Source organism: Metopolophium dirhodum, chromosome 3 (assembly GCF_019925205.1).
Source record: "Metopolophium dirhodum isolate CAU chromosome 3, ASM1992520v1, whole genome shotgun sequence".
In the NCBI taxonomy this organism is placed as follows: Eukaryota; Metazoa; Arthropoda; class Insecta; order Hemiptera; family Aphididae; genus Metopolophium; species Metopolophium dirhodum.
Window position 1 is genome coordinate 29,388,680 of NC_083562.1, and position 17,034 is coordinate 29,405,713.

A 17,034-nucleotide genomic window follows, 5' to 3' on the forward strand; every position below is an offset into this window, starting at 1 on the left:
TTGTGGGGGGGGGGGGGGGGGTATAGGGAGTCAAGGGTTTTCGACGCTAACGCGCGCGTTGTTATAAAATCAAATACCTAGATACCAGCATTGGTTATAGGATAGACTATATTATTCTATAATCAATGGTACTATAGTGTACCACCTATACAATGTACGGTCGGTCGGCGGACTCGGTTCGCGAAATGAAAAAAATTAATAGAAATTGCCGGGGCCGAGGACGACAACACCGACGAAGGCGCCCGACCGTAGAACTCGGCGCGTAGTGCGTACATAATAATAATATGCCTTATGCCTATACACGGCGGCGAGTGGCGACCGTACACCGGCGTTCCCCCCCCCTGCCCCTCTGCCCATACTCTGGCGGCATATTATAGTTTGTATAATGTTTTTATCCCAATAAGTGTGACGCGCGCGCGCGCGCCTGAGGGGGGAACTGCCGCCGCCGACGATGGAGACTAGAGAGTTGTTGACCGTCGTCGTCGTCGCGCCGTTTTGACACGGCACGAAAAATATATTAAGCGTAGTAAAATGGTAAAAAAATAAAAAAAAAAACCCGGCCACCGGTGCCCTCCTTCTCCTCCTCCTGCCAGCTGCAACACCTATACCTATCGTCGCCGCAATACGCGGACGGCAAGTGAAATATAAATACAGCTATAGTGAAACCTGACTTAACGGTCACCTCTCTCAACGGACCAAGTCCCTGCGAAAAGACGGAAATTCCAATGTAAAATAACATTAAGGACCGTCTCTGTGACTCTATTACACGGACACGGAGAGTCATTTTTCTCCCTTAGTTGAGGACAATAATCTTATAGTTCAAACTCTGCAAATATAATCGCACACGTACGATGTATACATAATATTATTATTAATTATTATTATACGGACAGCGTCGCCGGCATAGACTTGCTTATACTTTCTATACAAGTCTACAACAGGTCGCGACAACGCAGTGCCCGACTTCACGTCAAAGCGTGGATTACGACCGATACATTATACCGTCCTCTATCGCCGATAACGATAACGTTAATTGCGCATATTTATGATAATGTAGATATATTTAATTAACCATAATATATATTATGTATGTATGTTGTGTGCATAATATCATGCTATCATTAATACGTAGGTAATTATTTATATTTATTCTCGGGTATTTTCATGAAAATAGTTGTATACTTACAATGTGAGTTTGAAAATACACTAAAGCCTGTCTATAAGCGACACGTCTTGTGAAGAGCAGTGGTAGTTTGGGGGCGAGTGAAATCATTTTTACCCGTGTGAGAGACATAGAATTATGATCACTATGATGCGCACTTGCTTTTATTTTATTATTATCATTTTTTTTAATAGGTATTATGACAAGGTATTTAGGTATACCCATCATGGGTACTAGGTGTCTGTACAGTATAGAATATAAAACTAATATGACTAATTTACCTATAAATCTATACTTTTCGCCCAAACGATATTTTTAGTGGGATAAACACTCACCTAAAGGTATATAATATCAATTCGCTCAAACAGACCACATTTTGGGTCGATGCGCCCAAAACCCTTACGACCCTTTTGATGGTCCCGTGACTGTCCATTATATTATTTTATAGATTCATTGTATTGTTATTTAGTTTTCATTTGCATAGGTATAATATGTCGCAGCGACGCGGTAGACAGGTAGGTGTTTACCTATTATACTCATCGGTACCGTTTGATGTAGGTACTACGACTACTTTATTTTTTATTGTATAAAGACTGAAATATATTATTATTATGATAATATAGAATTGAGTACGCGATGTTCTTAATATTATACTTTAGAGTAGGGCCGGGATTTAGGGGAGGGCTGATTGGACTAAATGAGCTGCGGTCCAGAGGCCCCCTTAAATTTTGGGCCCGCGCAGTTTTATAATTATTTAACGGTAAATATATAGACAAAATGCATTTAACTTAAATGTACTAATGTACGCGCATTTTAAAAAATATCCATATGCATAATATGAAACCTAAAATGAAAACCTAAACGAAAATCGTAGTACCATATTGGTCCACGAGTGTAGAATAAAAGCAGAAACAACAAGCTTTTGGTTGCGACTGCGCAGAGTCGTTTGAAATCGATGTTCGCGAATAATGACAATCACGTATATTGCACACCGACACACCATCCTACATTTTTATTGTATTTAATGATTAATATTATAAGTACTAACGTAGTGGAAACGGTCACATCGACGAACCTCGTTTAGAATTGTCGGTGCCGTATATTATCATTTATCATACATTATAATATTATTATACAGCAACTCGGTGAGCCTCACCTCGTCCACACCACCACGCGCTCGTTATAGACGTGGAGAAAAAGGCCTTAGTTTTCTTCTAAATGTAGCCTTACATACAATGGCATATTTATGGTGGGGAGGGGGGCAAGGGACCTTGCCCCCAGCCCCATTTACCGTACCTATAATCCTATATAATATATTTCATCAAATACTTTAGTTTTTTGGCCTATACTCGTATAGTTTTTAGTATTTGGATTTATAAATAATAAATACAAATAGGTAGGTAGGCAAGTATAAGTAGTATAACTGTTAACTGATGGAGCAATAACATAATAATATATTATACTTCTCGATATCCAACTTGTATATTATTATCTTAAATCGTGATTGTTGTCAAGTTTGCAGTCCTGGTTATTGTTTAGAACAATAGATTTTTTAAAAAGCTCAAGATCTGTGATGATCAATTTAATATTGGAATATTCAGGTACCAAGGATGGCAAACTCATCGTTCTAATAGTACGTCAATACTCAACAGAAATAAATACTTATGATATGGATTTTCTGTTTATTATTCATATAGTCCATACACCTAGGTATTATAGGTACCTCAATTTTTTAATATCTAACAGAAACGAAGTATAGATATTATGTTTAGTAAAAACAGTAATATATTCAATTTTAAAGGCGTCATCATACCTTTATTGGTACATTGGCCAAAACTGATAATTTTGGACCGGGACGAATAATCGGACTGTAGCAAAACTACAAAACCGCCTACAACAGTGTATCGAGTTAACGGACCGGGCCGGGTCGTTGGTTTATATATTATTACCGATTTAAAAACAAACGCTTCGAATAGGTACCGATAAAGTAGATCACAAACTTAAATTTTGGACGGGCGGTATGCCCGAAAAAATTGGCCATCACGTGGTTGGCTCGGTGATCCAGGCTCGCAGACCAAACCCGCCGATAGTTTATGGTTTTACCTTTACTGACTGATGAAATTATCATGGTCACGTTCGCGATTGTACCGTATATGGTATATATAAAACGTAGACTGCGGTCACCGAATTTGTACCGCATTTTGCATAATATGGTTTATGCGGCTTATACACGTTTCTCAATATTGTATAAGTAAGTATAGTAACTATGTACTAACTATACATTTTGTTTTTTAAACAAGTGCATTTTCTTATACGACATAAACGATCATTCTTTCAAAATGTGTAAATGATAAAATCAGAGGCCTAATATTTGAGGCCCATTAGGTAGTTTGTGGCACTACGCCACCACCTGTACCTACGGCGTAGTACCGGCACTGATTTCAGTGGACCCGAGGCTCGATAGTTGTTTTGCGATAGTCGAATGTGATATTATTATCATCATCGTTTGAGCGTGGCGGGTCACAACAACTTTTGGGTTTCGATTTTCATTCAAATGACGCCACAGTAAACGGGGATTCAACTATTCAAGTCCCGTCGCGCTTGTAAATTGTATTCGTGTAAACTCATTACCTAGCGTGATGATGATGATGATAATAATAATAATAATAATAATACAGTTGAAGGTGATGGTCTGCGAATGAAGAGGAGGTATTATACCTACTATTATAATGGTATATTGCATTTCATGTGTTTGCCGTATACCTCTATGAGATTAGGTACAACTATTATAAATATTTATAATTATTAAAATACGTCTTACATTTATGTTTTATCCGAACCAGTGTGTGATAACCTTTATGCGTCGATGTTCCAGTACGATGTCGGTTAACTCTAAATACGCCTTGTCTGCTAATTAATTAGAAATATAATATAGGTTACCTACGTACCGGCATTGGTAATAACTAATTATACAAGGTGTTTATATGCAGTAACGCCTAGATGAAACTTATGTATGTATTTCTAATTTATGAGCAGGTATATCTTACTATCAGAGTTCTGACCTCACACTCGCCGGAAGTGCCTGAAATCAATCACACAACGCGATTGAGAGTAAGCAACAGCCGATGCCACTAGTTCCCGGATGGGTGACCACCTGGGTTCGTAGTGCGCAAAAACCTTGCCACACCTACACGTGTTCCTAACCAATGGCGTAGCCATGAATTTTGTATGGGGAAGGGGAGCTAAGTCTCACAAAAAAATACAAAAACAATATGTCTTTTATTTAAAGTTTTTATTTTTTTATTAATCTTGATACAATTCTAAGGTCAACACAGTCAATGGTGGGGGGGCTATAGCACCCTTAACCCCCGGGATACGCCACTGTTTCAAACCGACCGCACCAACCGCCTCAACCTTAAAAAAACCCCGCAACGGAACGGTATCATCATTTTTCATTCGGAACCGTAACCGATATTTATTAATTTTTTTGTTTTCATTGATCTTAAGTCCGACACTCATGGCTATTAGCTGTTTGTAGGGGGGAGGGGTAAGGTTGGATTAGAACACGTGCGTGTATGTGTGTGGCAAGGATTTGGCACTAAAACCTCGGGTGGTCACCCATCCGGGAACTAGTGACACCGACTGGTGCTTGCACTCAGAACACGTTTCGTAACTGAATGCAACCACCGCGCCACACTAAATCCACAATTCACAAACTAACATTTTATTCATACATTGTCGGAACAATTCGTAATTACACGAACAAAATAATTAAAATTATTGGTTGAACATTTAAGCTTTAAGTTGGTTGTAATAATATCGTGTTGTATGTATACCTATTTAAGAGTGTTGTAACGTATTAACAATTTTATCATATAAGTCAAATACAAGAGCATGGAAAAAATATTATAATACGTACTGTACAGCCAGAACAAAACATATATCTTGGTGGGGGTCTATGATGCCTCTGAGTTTCCCCACCCCAATAACTTACGTAATCATATCTATCGGTAACCGCATATATAATATAATATAATATAATAATATATTGTTGTGTCTTGGGTATTGTTGCAGTATTATCTTATACACCTTATGTTGTTGTATAAATCCGTATTTTACGCAAAACTACATTATAGGTACAACAAATATTTTATAAATTTAAAAAAACACAGTAGGTAGGTAGGTTTTTTTCTTTTAAATGTTATAGTTGTTCGTGGACTAAACTATACTCGTGTCGGACATTACGTCATGTTATATAATATCATTCTTTATAAAATGTATGTACAATTGTAAGACATAAATTTGATTGTTGCGTGCGACATTAATGGAATAATTCACCAAGTATAGGTACCTATGTAATTATTATTATTTTTTTTTTGGCAAGATATTATGTTTTTTGTGGGTACTGTATAGATTCTAATATTTCTATTGGCTCATTGAAACACTGTATAACTCTGAGTATAAGAGTATTTATATATTATAACTTATAAGTATACTTACAAGTCGTTACACCTATATAGTGATTCATAAGTTTATATGCCAATTATATCGGTGCCGGTGTAATAATATAAACGGTGTCCCAGGGCCTCGGTAGTCTTCCATTTCATACTATGACCATTGACCATTAAACTTGAAAAATAATTGAAAATAAATTTCAATAGGTAGGTTTGTAGATTGTCTAGGTACCAAGGTATACATACCAGCGTGTTTTAAAATGTCTGCAATTTAGTTGGTACTTCAATGTCTATATCATATTATATATTAATTATAACTGAGATAATGTTATTTCTAGTACAAATATATAAACATATTGTATAATATATATAAATACAACTTTACGTCTTTATACATCCACTGTCCTAATTGCAGTTGAAGTAAGTTATTAGAACTCAGATGATATTATTGCAAACTTATATATCAGTACAATATGTTTAATGTTATAAATGAATGATATTATTACATTTATTCAACAGGTATGCATGAATAACACTGCAAAATTCGCTTTGCATGATACGGTGACTATATTATATTAACTAATACTGCAACAAGCAATTGTTTTACACACATAATATGATGATGACCCCCACTGTGGCGTCGACCCGAACAATTTGTGCGTCTAAAGTTATAAAGCTTCTTTTATGGTTTCGTTATGTCATCACCGCCGGTTTTCGAAAAATGAAATTATATTATGCAATTATATTTATTTATATCATAATAATTATATAGGTTCATATTATAATACTATATACTTAGTTCTCGCAGCATATTATAATATACAAATACAATGACATTCTTGTAAACGACCGCTGGGCTCTAACCTTTCGACTACGCGTGGGCACAATTATTATAATTGTAAGAAGTTTTACCAATCAATTATTGGAATGGAGAATTTAAATATGGATATTGCGTGGATAAAATGCAATAATAAGCTAAAAACACTCCACTTTCAGAAAACTAAAATAAAACCGTTATTAAAACATAAATAATATAGTTGAAATATAGGTGTTCACTATTATTTTATTTGGGTCTATTCGGGTCTTCAGAGTTTAGATGATAATTTAAACATAGATTTATTTTAAAAAAATTGAGAACATTAACATTTTTTTGGGAAACTGTATGAACTATTCCTTTTACATAATTTGACTTAATTCCTATTGAATATGACGTATAAATAGTTATAACATAATATTATTAAACTAGGTTAAATTATATTTGTTTATTTTGACTCATTATATATGATATTATTGACCGCACTATATGATTTTCTGATGAATGTGCATCAAAAAATACTTTTAATATTTCTTATAATAAACTCTGTGTTAAAATAGGGAATATGATAGATGTTCCCACTGTTGTGTATGATTTTAAATCCATAAATCAAAAATAATTTTAGTAATCTAATAAAATAAATTGTAAAAAAAACCATCAAGTATGGACATCGATCTTTTGTACACCCGTACAGTATATAAGGGCACTGTTGTGCGATTGTGGTAGCATAGAACAATAGGTGGTAGGTAATATACATGTTAAACTTGAATTAAATTATAAATCATTGTATACGATAAAAAACGATTCGGAGTGAAGACTTACCAGAGTAACCACAGTTACCTGCAAACAATTATTTTAATAATTATATTAAAGACTAAAATGTTGAGAAAATATGTTCATATTATTTTTTTAAAAGTACTGAGAATTTTAGATTCTGAGTGAAGCGATGAATGTATTGATTTTACAATGAATGTGTGTTTTTTTTTTTTATTTTTTTTTTTTTGTGTCTGTCATCACCTTTTAGGACAGTAAAAGTGCTTGGATTTTCTTCAACAGTAACTTTTCTGATAGGGAAGTGAATCTAGTTGGTACTTGGGGGGGGGGGGGGGGGAGTCAAAAGTAAAAATTGCCCAGTAGTTTTCTGTTTACTAATTTTTATGTAGGTAACTCAACAGTCAACACTAATATGAAATACTATTAGCTAAACACATTGTCTTTCTGCATAAATATTACACGTGTAATGTTTTACCCTTTTCCTTTTCTTCACGTTTAAATTTGGTATATTATAATTATTCTGTATAATATTATACAGAAATCATTGTTATGATTTTATCTATAAAAGTATGTCGACTATAATCTATGTGTGTACATTAATCTAAAATTTGATGCAATTCATGTTAAGCGTGATAATATTCGTGGATTTATAATTTTGCATATTCATTTTGTATTTATTATTAGACGGGACAGGTTGAATGCAAAGGAGGCTGTGCGTGACCTGTTTTTTGGTCAAAAACACGCCTCGAAGGAAAAATTCTTAATATGTTTTGTTGAGTGATTTTATTTTGGAAAGTGAAAACTTCTTACAGAGTGCACAGATTTTCAAAATTATATTTCTAAACCTACTAATAATTAGGTTTTTTTGTGTGATTAATTTTTATAACTTTTAAATTATTTTTTGTTTTTAGCAACGTAATCAAAAATCGATGTTCAACGTGACCTATAGAAAGTCTTTATCGTTTGATAGTTTTTCATGTAATGCGTATTTTGATAAAAAAAAACACGTCGATTTTCATTATTCTGTCTGGCATTGCAGTGCCAATGACATGTGCATAGATAGTCCCGCAACCCAAGTCTGACTATACTCACACTATTCAATTAGAAAGTAGAAAACTCTACAAAATAAAGATTAATCTGACTCATGCAGAGTTTTTAAACATGTATATATTTATGATAAGACGCGTATTGAGTATGTAGTTAAAGCTATACTGACAATCAATTTTGGTTATGATAATTATTATAAATTATTAATATAACAATTTTAACTATCAATTTACAAATCCTTCAATATAATATTATAATGTATTGTTTATTGACTTATTTATGACAGTTCTCCGTACAAACAACTAATGCCGCAAGAGAATTTCTCAAACTGAATACTGCTGAATATTGAAAACTATTGAATAATTAAAAAAAATCAAGTGTTGTTAATAATTATTTACAATGTCTCGAACAACTTAAATATGCATTAGTTTATTTTAACTTCAATAAGTACCAAAGTATAAAATTATAATTACAACAAACTGTGTTTTTTTTACTTCTAAAATAAAAGCAATATTTACGTGTACCATTTAATCATAATAATATATAATAATAGGCAAGCATCATTACGCAGCCGTAATGGCTTAGTTATAAGTACCTATAATTTTTTGAATCAATAATATTTATATATCCGGAATTTCATCCAACGTATATCTATAGTGTGCAAGTATAAACTAGTTAAAACTAGCATATAGGCTACCATTAACTTTTTTTATATTCATGTTGGTTGTAATATTCACTTTCGACTTAATTCCAAGTTAATTTTATTCATAAATTTATTACACACATACAACTGCTGCAGTGTGCCAGTGTATAATAATTTATATATAATATGTATAGATGTTAGGAAAAAAAATAGTTACATATTAAGCTATACTTTAAGAATCGAGTATAATTTAACGTTATATTTATTACCGCAGTTTATTAGTATTTATTATAATTACATGTTATATGGAGTATAAGGTTTTTACTTTGATAAATAATTATTTAAATTTTACCGTAGGTATCACTATATACATAATTAAATACAGATAAGCAGCAGTGAGTACTATTAAATTAATTATTAATTATATAATATAGTCACGTTACAAGTATAGTTAACACTAAATTTATTGTGTTAACTAACAGACATTTTATAGTTTATTATAATATTATCGTTGATTGATGCAAATAAAATAATACTATATTATTCAACAAAAATATAATAGGCAGCTGTATAGCTGTATTAATAATATCACGCCGTGTCATGGCCTAAAATAAATTGTGTGCAGCGGCACACACTTTGTGGAATAGCAAATGTAAAATTTTCAGTAGCAAATTAAAAAGTATGGAGACTTTTACTCGGTTTTGCACACTACTAGGTCTATTATTTTTTTTTAAATATTTTGTATTAGATAGTTACGTTCTGATTTTCCATTTCATTTCATGTCTGGGAACCAACAAGGTTGAATAAAAAGGTGATTTCAACAAGGGTTTTGTGCAGACATTCTATCGATTGGAGATTATAGACACGGATGCGGGACGGATGCAGGGAATAGGGAACCTTTTCGAATGCCAAAATTGTTTAATTCAATTTTATTTTTTTTTCAAATGCATGAGCATTTACCAGCTTAGCATCTACAAATAAATTTTTTTCTCAGGGTGATGAAGGTTTAAAAAAAATTCACCAAAATTGCCTTTATATCGGTCATGTATTTTGTTAGTCTTAAATGTTTTAATGAAATGCACGTAACATTAGCTTCATCCAACAATGTACTATACGCACTATTTTTTTTCTGTATTGATTTGAAATTATTCATTGTGGAAAATAAATATTCTCTTAATATAATATGTTAGTTGACGCGAATATTGAGTTTATTCGTAATGCAGAATGATCCACTTGTTTTCAAAATAAAAATATTATATGTCCGGAATCAATTAGTTCAAAATATTTATAACATTTTAACTGTATATTTTAGAAATGTTTAAGGTTTTTTTTCACTTTTTTTCTTCATTAATTGCAAGATTAAACAATGAAATAAATAATTTTCACGTACCATTAAAATTTGGCCAACGTGCCACCTTTGGCACGCGTGCTACAGATTCGCCATCTCTAGAATTTACATAGGTAGATATACTATAAAGATGTAAAAATAGTAAATTCTCTTACAGTGATATTTACGGCATAATAATTGAATTCAAATATAAAATACATATAGGCCTTTTTCGATTATTTGACTTGGTTTAAAAAGAAAATAATAATCAACCTGAATTTCTGAATTGAACCACAAACATGTACAGCAGTCTTATAGCTATGGATCAATAACACAAATTCAGACAGCAGTAAACTGAAATCTACAGCCGGTTTAAAAACACGGGTGTGTTCAATTTTATATCAACCCCGAAAATATAATACCGTTATCCGTGAACACGGTGGTAAGTTAACAATTTCATGTGATGGTGCAATGGGTTCGCCGCAAAAATAATAATTCTGTACCGTTTTTTTTTTTTTTTGTAATTTTATTTCTCTTGATTTCTTCGAAAACTGTTACGAAATTTTCAATTCCGACGAACTCGCGGAGAACCCCCACGTGCAACTGTGTCTAATCGATACGGAAAACTTTTGTGACGCTTTCGCTATGTATAGGTATAGTGCGGTATACACCCCAAAAAGTGTTTTCCAAAAAAGAAACCCACAGCATCATTTTAAAATCAATAAAAATACGGTTTATACCCGCGGCCGCCTCCCGGAATCTGAAACGTTCGAATGGTGGGAATATAATATAGGTTTATTTCAAATCGCAGTCTTCTGCTTTATACGCTCATAATATTATATATAAATATACCAACATGTTATTACGTAACGTCCTATATCCAGGGGTGTGTTTGAGAGTTCATCTTCTATATGATAAAACAAAGCTATAATGCATGCTGACGGAAAATCATATTATAGTGAATAGTTTATAATAATAGATGTATAGTTATATATATATAGTTTATATTAATAGATACCATATGAATTTATAAAATAGGAAAAAGCCCATTTCGTTTCAACTTTGTATCGAAAGTAGAAATTCGGGTTCGAATTTAAGAAAGTAATAACTATAATAATGTTATTATACTAATACCCAGAATGGTTTCAAAGTATAGTATTAGGTACATAGGCACAAATTGGGGGAGGGGGGCTTAGCCTATTAGTCAAAATTTGAATTGCGCCTATAATTAGGTATTGTTAGTAGTTAGTACTTTAGTAGAACCTTACAAATTTCTCAGTTAGTACCTATACTGAGTATTGGATAATAAATAAATAGATACATTTTGTATTTTTGTTAATGGTCCGATTGGTCTTCACGTAGTCTTCGATTTAGAAAGACTTCTTGAGCTGTTTGCGTGATTTTAACCTATATTTGAATGGGTTCCTCTGATTTTACGTTTAATATATTTCAGGTAATCAGGTGACACCGTTGAACCACAAACATTAATGCATGCTTTTTATTGAAAAAAGTCAAAAATCAATAATATAGTTTATCTTCTAGAAAAAAGTATTGAGAATAACGCAGATAATGAACAACATAAGGAGATTGACATTATCATCATTTGTGTTATTAATCGTCGCACGAATATCATTCTCTGCGTTGTTCTCAAAATTTTTTTATACAATATCACTCTCCATAAGTTGTTTATTTTCTTGATCATCCTTCTCTAGAGGTTTTGCCTCAGTAAAAGTTGTATTTTTCTCACCGTCATTCTATTTTAGGTTAGCGTACTCTTTTTTGATTTTTCACAACTTTTATTGTCAAGGTCCCCGCGACGATTAATAACACAAATGATGATGATGCCCAAGTCGTGGAGAAACCTCTGGAGAACGTCAACCTAAAACAGAATGATAACGGTGAAAATGAGAACAAAAATAAAGTGGAGAACCACAAAGAGGAAAAAAACGTGAACCACTCTTGTGCTATGAATTATGATATCATTTATTACACACACATAAACGCTGTGCTATCAGTATATGACAACAGTGTTGCCACATATAACACTGGAAAAAGAGTAAAGACCATTGATGTAATATAACACAACTAGATGGCCGTCTTCTTCTTGTCATCGAAGGCGGCCGCTATTTACAAAGCGGGCAATGTTTACAAAATAATATTATCACAGTATATATGTATAGATAAATATATATTATGTATATAAATAAATGTAGACATTTCCTGCTTTATAAATGGCGGCCGATTTCGACATTGATCACAACTGTAGTATATAAAGACACCAACAAAATCAAAAGTGATAAAACACATTTTTTTTTCAAAAATAATTGTTTTCTATTTTTTATTAAAAAAAAACAACAAAAAGGGTAAACAAAATTTGTATAATAGTGCGCGTATATTATTATCATTGAGTGTATTTAACAATTAAAAATATAATATAATACATATTTTACTTATTAAACTGTATATTATTCTCGTACGGCAATGAACTTAGAAAAAAACACTTACGTTCAACAAAGTCGGCCAATATCTAAATAATATGTTATTAATTGATTGTAAATCAACCAATGTGCACGTAATATAATATTAGGTATACGATGGGTACTTATATAATATGATATAATATTTTTTTTATGGTTAACAATTATAATAATATGTATCATATATAGGTACCTAAAATCTAAATGTTATTTTATTTTACGTCAAACGTTGTTTAAAGAAAAACAATATACCTACCTACAATGTATTATGTTTGCGACGATATGGTAAGTATCATTTACATTGTAAAACATCACAGACTATTTGATATGAGTATATTGTAATAATAATAATAATAATAAAAATAATAATGTATCGTAACCGTTATTGTAACACGTGTGTATCATTTTGTGACTAAGTACTGACTAGTATATAAATTATATAATTCAACGCCGTCGATGACAATGCACGCGTGTTGTTTGACGATTATAATAATAATAATATTATTATAATAAATTATACAAAGATTACGGACTCGTGTTACATGAAAAAATTAAGGTTGGTCAAACTCTTTGGCCGACGGTCGTCGGTATTATGACGTATAATGTATAATATGCATATAATAATAATAATAATAATTATTCCTAACAATAATGTTTTATGTTATTTGAAATAGCACAGAAAATGAAGACTTTTCCATCATCAAAACCCAATGGGTATAGGTACACAATAATATAGGACAGTAGGTAGGTATACAATCAATTATCAGATAGGATATTGTATAAAATGTACATATTATTATACAGTGATCGAAGGTTAGGGAGACGCTGACGTTTAATTTTCTCATCTCCGTACAATATTTCACAACCCGATTTGATTTCTTTTGAAAAACGACATCTTACAACCAAAATAATTTATACATATTAATATATAATATAACAACAATGTACCCTCTACGGCCTTGCGTGCAGGTATACTATATAATAATAATATATTTCATATACTTTAAACAAATATGACTGTAATTTTATTTCACTTTACACTGTGATTTAAGACGCAAAGTGAGAGTTTTTACTATGTTTAATTGTTTCTGCTCACTGCACTATTTCGACCGCACTGCAATGCAGCGCGATAAGACAATGGTAATATTATAATAACTACAAAATAATAAAATGTGGTAAACGGTGCGATCGCTATATGAAAAAAAAAAATTATATGTAAGACAATATAATACAAATCATAATAATACATCGGTCTATGCAAAAAACAATGCGACAGATTGCTATAATAATATTATATTATATTACACATGTAGTTGGGTACATTATAGGAAATCGGGTGGGGGGCTTAAGGGTGCTTAGCCCCGCAAAAAGTCCGCCAAGCTCCCTCATTTTTTAGTTGTTTGGAATCGAAGCCCCCCCCCCCCCCGCTCACATTGGTTTTAATAATGTTAGCCTCCCCTGAAATTGTAATATAATATAAATATTACAAAAAATGTTAATAGATTATGAAATAGCGAATGTTTTATTTAAAATAATGATAATATAGGTAAGTGGTTCATTATTGAAAGTAAAACATTTCACCAGGTGGGTGGGTCTCGGTATACAACAATATTATTTGACTATCGTTTTGAACGATATTATTGTATATTATAGCCAATGGTTTATTAGTTACGTGTTTTAAATATGTTTTTTTTTCGTGGTCGTGTACAGTAATAATAATAACAATAATAAACCGTAATCTCTGAGGCATCCTATATGTACAAGATGATTCACCAAGCATGCTCGTCCGCTTTTTTCTTCAATAATTTCAAAATCTGATTTGAAACTTTAAAATTTACTTTAAGATCATATTTTCAAATTCTTGAGATATAAAACTTAAAAAATGTCCTGTAGTGATACTAACTTCTATTTCTAAAATCAAAACCCCCATTTTTCCTGTAATTTATTTAGTGGATAATTTTTTTTCTACTGGTGTATAACCTAATAGGTACTACATATATATAGTTTCTCAGTTATTACTTATTAAAATGTTTATATTAAGGATAATAAATTGTCCTTAATAAAAATGGTTTTATAAATATAAAGTAAATGTAATATTGCCTATTGGATCTTTTATTTATAGTAATTGTACGATTTTTGTAAATTATCAATGTCGATAGATTAGAATTATTCTGATCCTGATACGTCAATATTTATCCGTTAAAATTATCCACTAAATGATTTGCAGTAGAAAAGGGGGCTTTTCGTTTGTGAAACAGAAGGTTGTACATAACATACAGGTCACCTTTAAAAAGATATGGTCTTTAAGACGTATATATTTAAATATTCCAAAGATTTTCAACAGGCACCCAAGTGCGCATTATTGAAGAAAAAAGGGGGCGAGCATGCTTGGTGGATCACCCTGTAATATATAAAATATTATATTCATATAACAATTTTTTATATAATAAATTATGCGAACGAGTGTAATATTTTATAATATTGTAGGTATAAATAATTGTAATATTTGTTCCGATATTATGTGGCGATTTTCGTGAGCGCCAATAGCGACAGGGCGGCGGCGACGGTCGCTGCGCAGGGTGCGTTTGGCGCCGGTCCGGCACCGGTCTGGGCCAGGCCCTGTTGGTTGGGCTCGTCGATCACGTTGCTCATGTAACTGGTGCTGTCCGGTTTCTTGGTCGGCGGCTGAGCAGACGGAGAGACGCCTCCGCCAATGCCGCCGACACTCGCGGCCGACACCTGCCACGTCGGCGTGCTGAACGACGCGGCTTGGACGGTGTGGCCACGGCTTGTTCTTTCGCTGCCCGCGGCCGCCGTTGATGGTCCGCCGGACCAGCCTCCGGTGTTCTGCTCTGGTCTCCAATCGTCCTGTCGTTTTGTCGCTGCATGTACGGACACATGAAAATAAAACAAGACAACGTCATCAATATGTCACTTCGTCGTCGAGGTTAGGACTTTGAATTTAAAAAAAAAACCATAAAATATTCAGTAAACAGCGCACTGTAAATTCCGAAAGATGCACTAGGAAACCGTTTAAATTCATTCAAATATCTTCGATATAAAATCCACTGTAAGTATAAGAGGTATTTACCTCCTTTTAAGAATCATAATTTATGAGTATAAAAAATAATAATCTATAAAGTGTAAAATTAATTTAAATTCGAGATATTTATAATAGATATGTGTACTGAAAAACGTGTAGAAATAATTGCAGACTAGTTATAAGACGAAAATTAAGAAATAACTCATAGAATTTATGTAAAAAATTTTACCGAAGGAAATCATTTTTTTTTTAATTTAAAAAATATATAAAAAACCTAATAAATACAACAATGCCATCAGATTTAAAAACAGAAGTTTCAAAATTAAATTTATTAAAACCTTATTTTAACATATTATTTTGTGTTAAAGAACCCCTATGGTTTACAGAAGTCTAAACATGATGCATATTTTTATAAAAATGTACAGCCTTAGGCTTTATAATAATAATAATAATAATACGATGATGAATAATACATAATAAATAAAACATTATTATAATAATATGATCTATTCATCTATGTTGGAAAAATGCGATTGTTGAAATAATATCACTAATATCATGATAGTATTATATAACTATATAATATAATCGCACAAATACAAGCAATACAATACCTTTAAATTTGGTGGGGGAGCTTAAGTCTCACATACAATTGTCTTACACTAATGAGCTTATTTTATTTAGGGTGACTATTATTATGAAAATGTTGGGAATTCTTAACTTTTATTTTACCTACATAAAAATGTGTGCCTATTATAATAGTTCCATGCAGGTAAGTTATAGTAATAAGGATAATAATCACGAGACTATAAGAACGCAGATTCAGTTTTTTTTTTATTATTATTTAGTCCGCGGCAACACAAGCCATTGGGTGAAGGTTATTTTAAGTTTTTTTTTTACTGTAGAGGAGGGGGACGGTTGGTTTTAACACGTGTAGGTGGCAAAACTTTGTCTCTAAAACCCGGGTGATCACCCATTCGTGAACTAGTGTCACCGGCCGGTGCTTGCACTCAGAACACGTTTTGTGACTGAGGAAAACCATTACGCTACACCAGGCCACTTGTATTGTTTTATAAAAAAGGATACTGCACTTATATTAACTTAAATTCGTTTGTATATTACGGATAATAATATATTGATGTCCCCCTGGACACGACAAATATATTATATTTGTAATTACACATAATTATAATTATTGTATTTCTGAATTTTTGATCAGGCGATTTGCTTATTTCTTTTTGAAACCCCCTCCCATTCAAAATTCCTGAACAGCTTTTCTCTGCGGCTCAATGC

At 32.4% G+C, this 17,034-nt stretch overlaps 1 protein-coding gene across 1 annotated transcript in view; it reads right to left on the reverse strand.

Moving 5' to 3' along the window:
- Positions 1 to 12,561: 12,561 nt before the first annotated feature.
- The window catches only part of LOC132941731 (uncharacterized), a 34,835-nt gene continuing 30,362 nt past the window's right edge, over positions 12,562 to 17,034 (reverse strand). Inside the window, exon 8 of the mRNA XM_061009879.1 lies at positions 12,562 to 15,580. Within this exon, the coding sequence (XP_060865862.1) occupies positions 15,216 to 15,580 (365 nt within the window). The 3' untranslated portion in view covers positions 12,562 to 15,215. The remainder of the gene's footprint in view (positions 15,581 to 17,034) is intronic.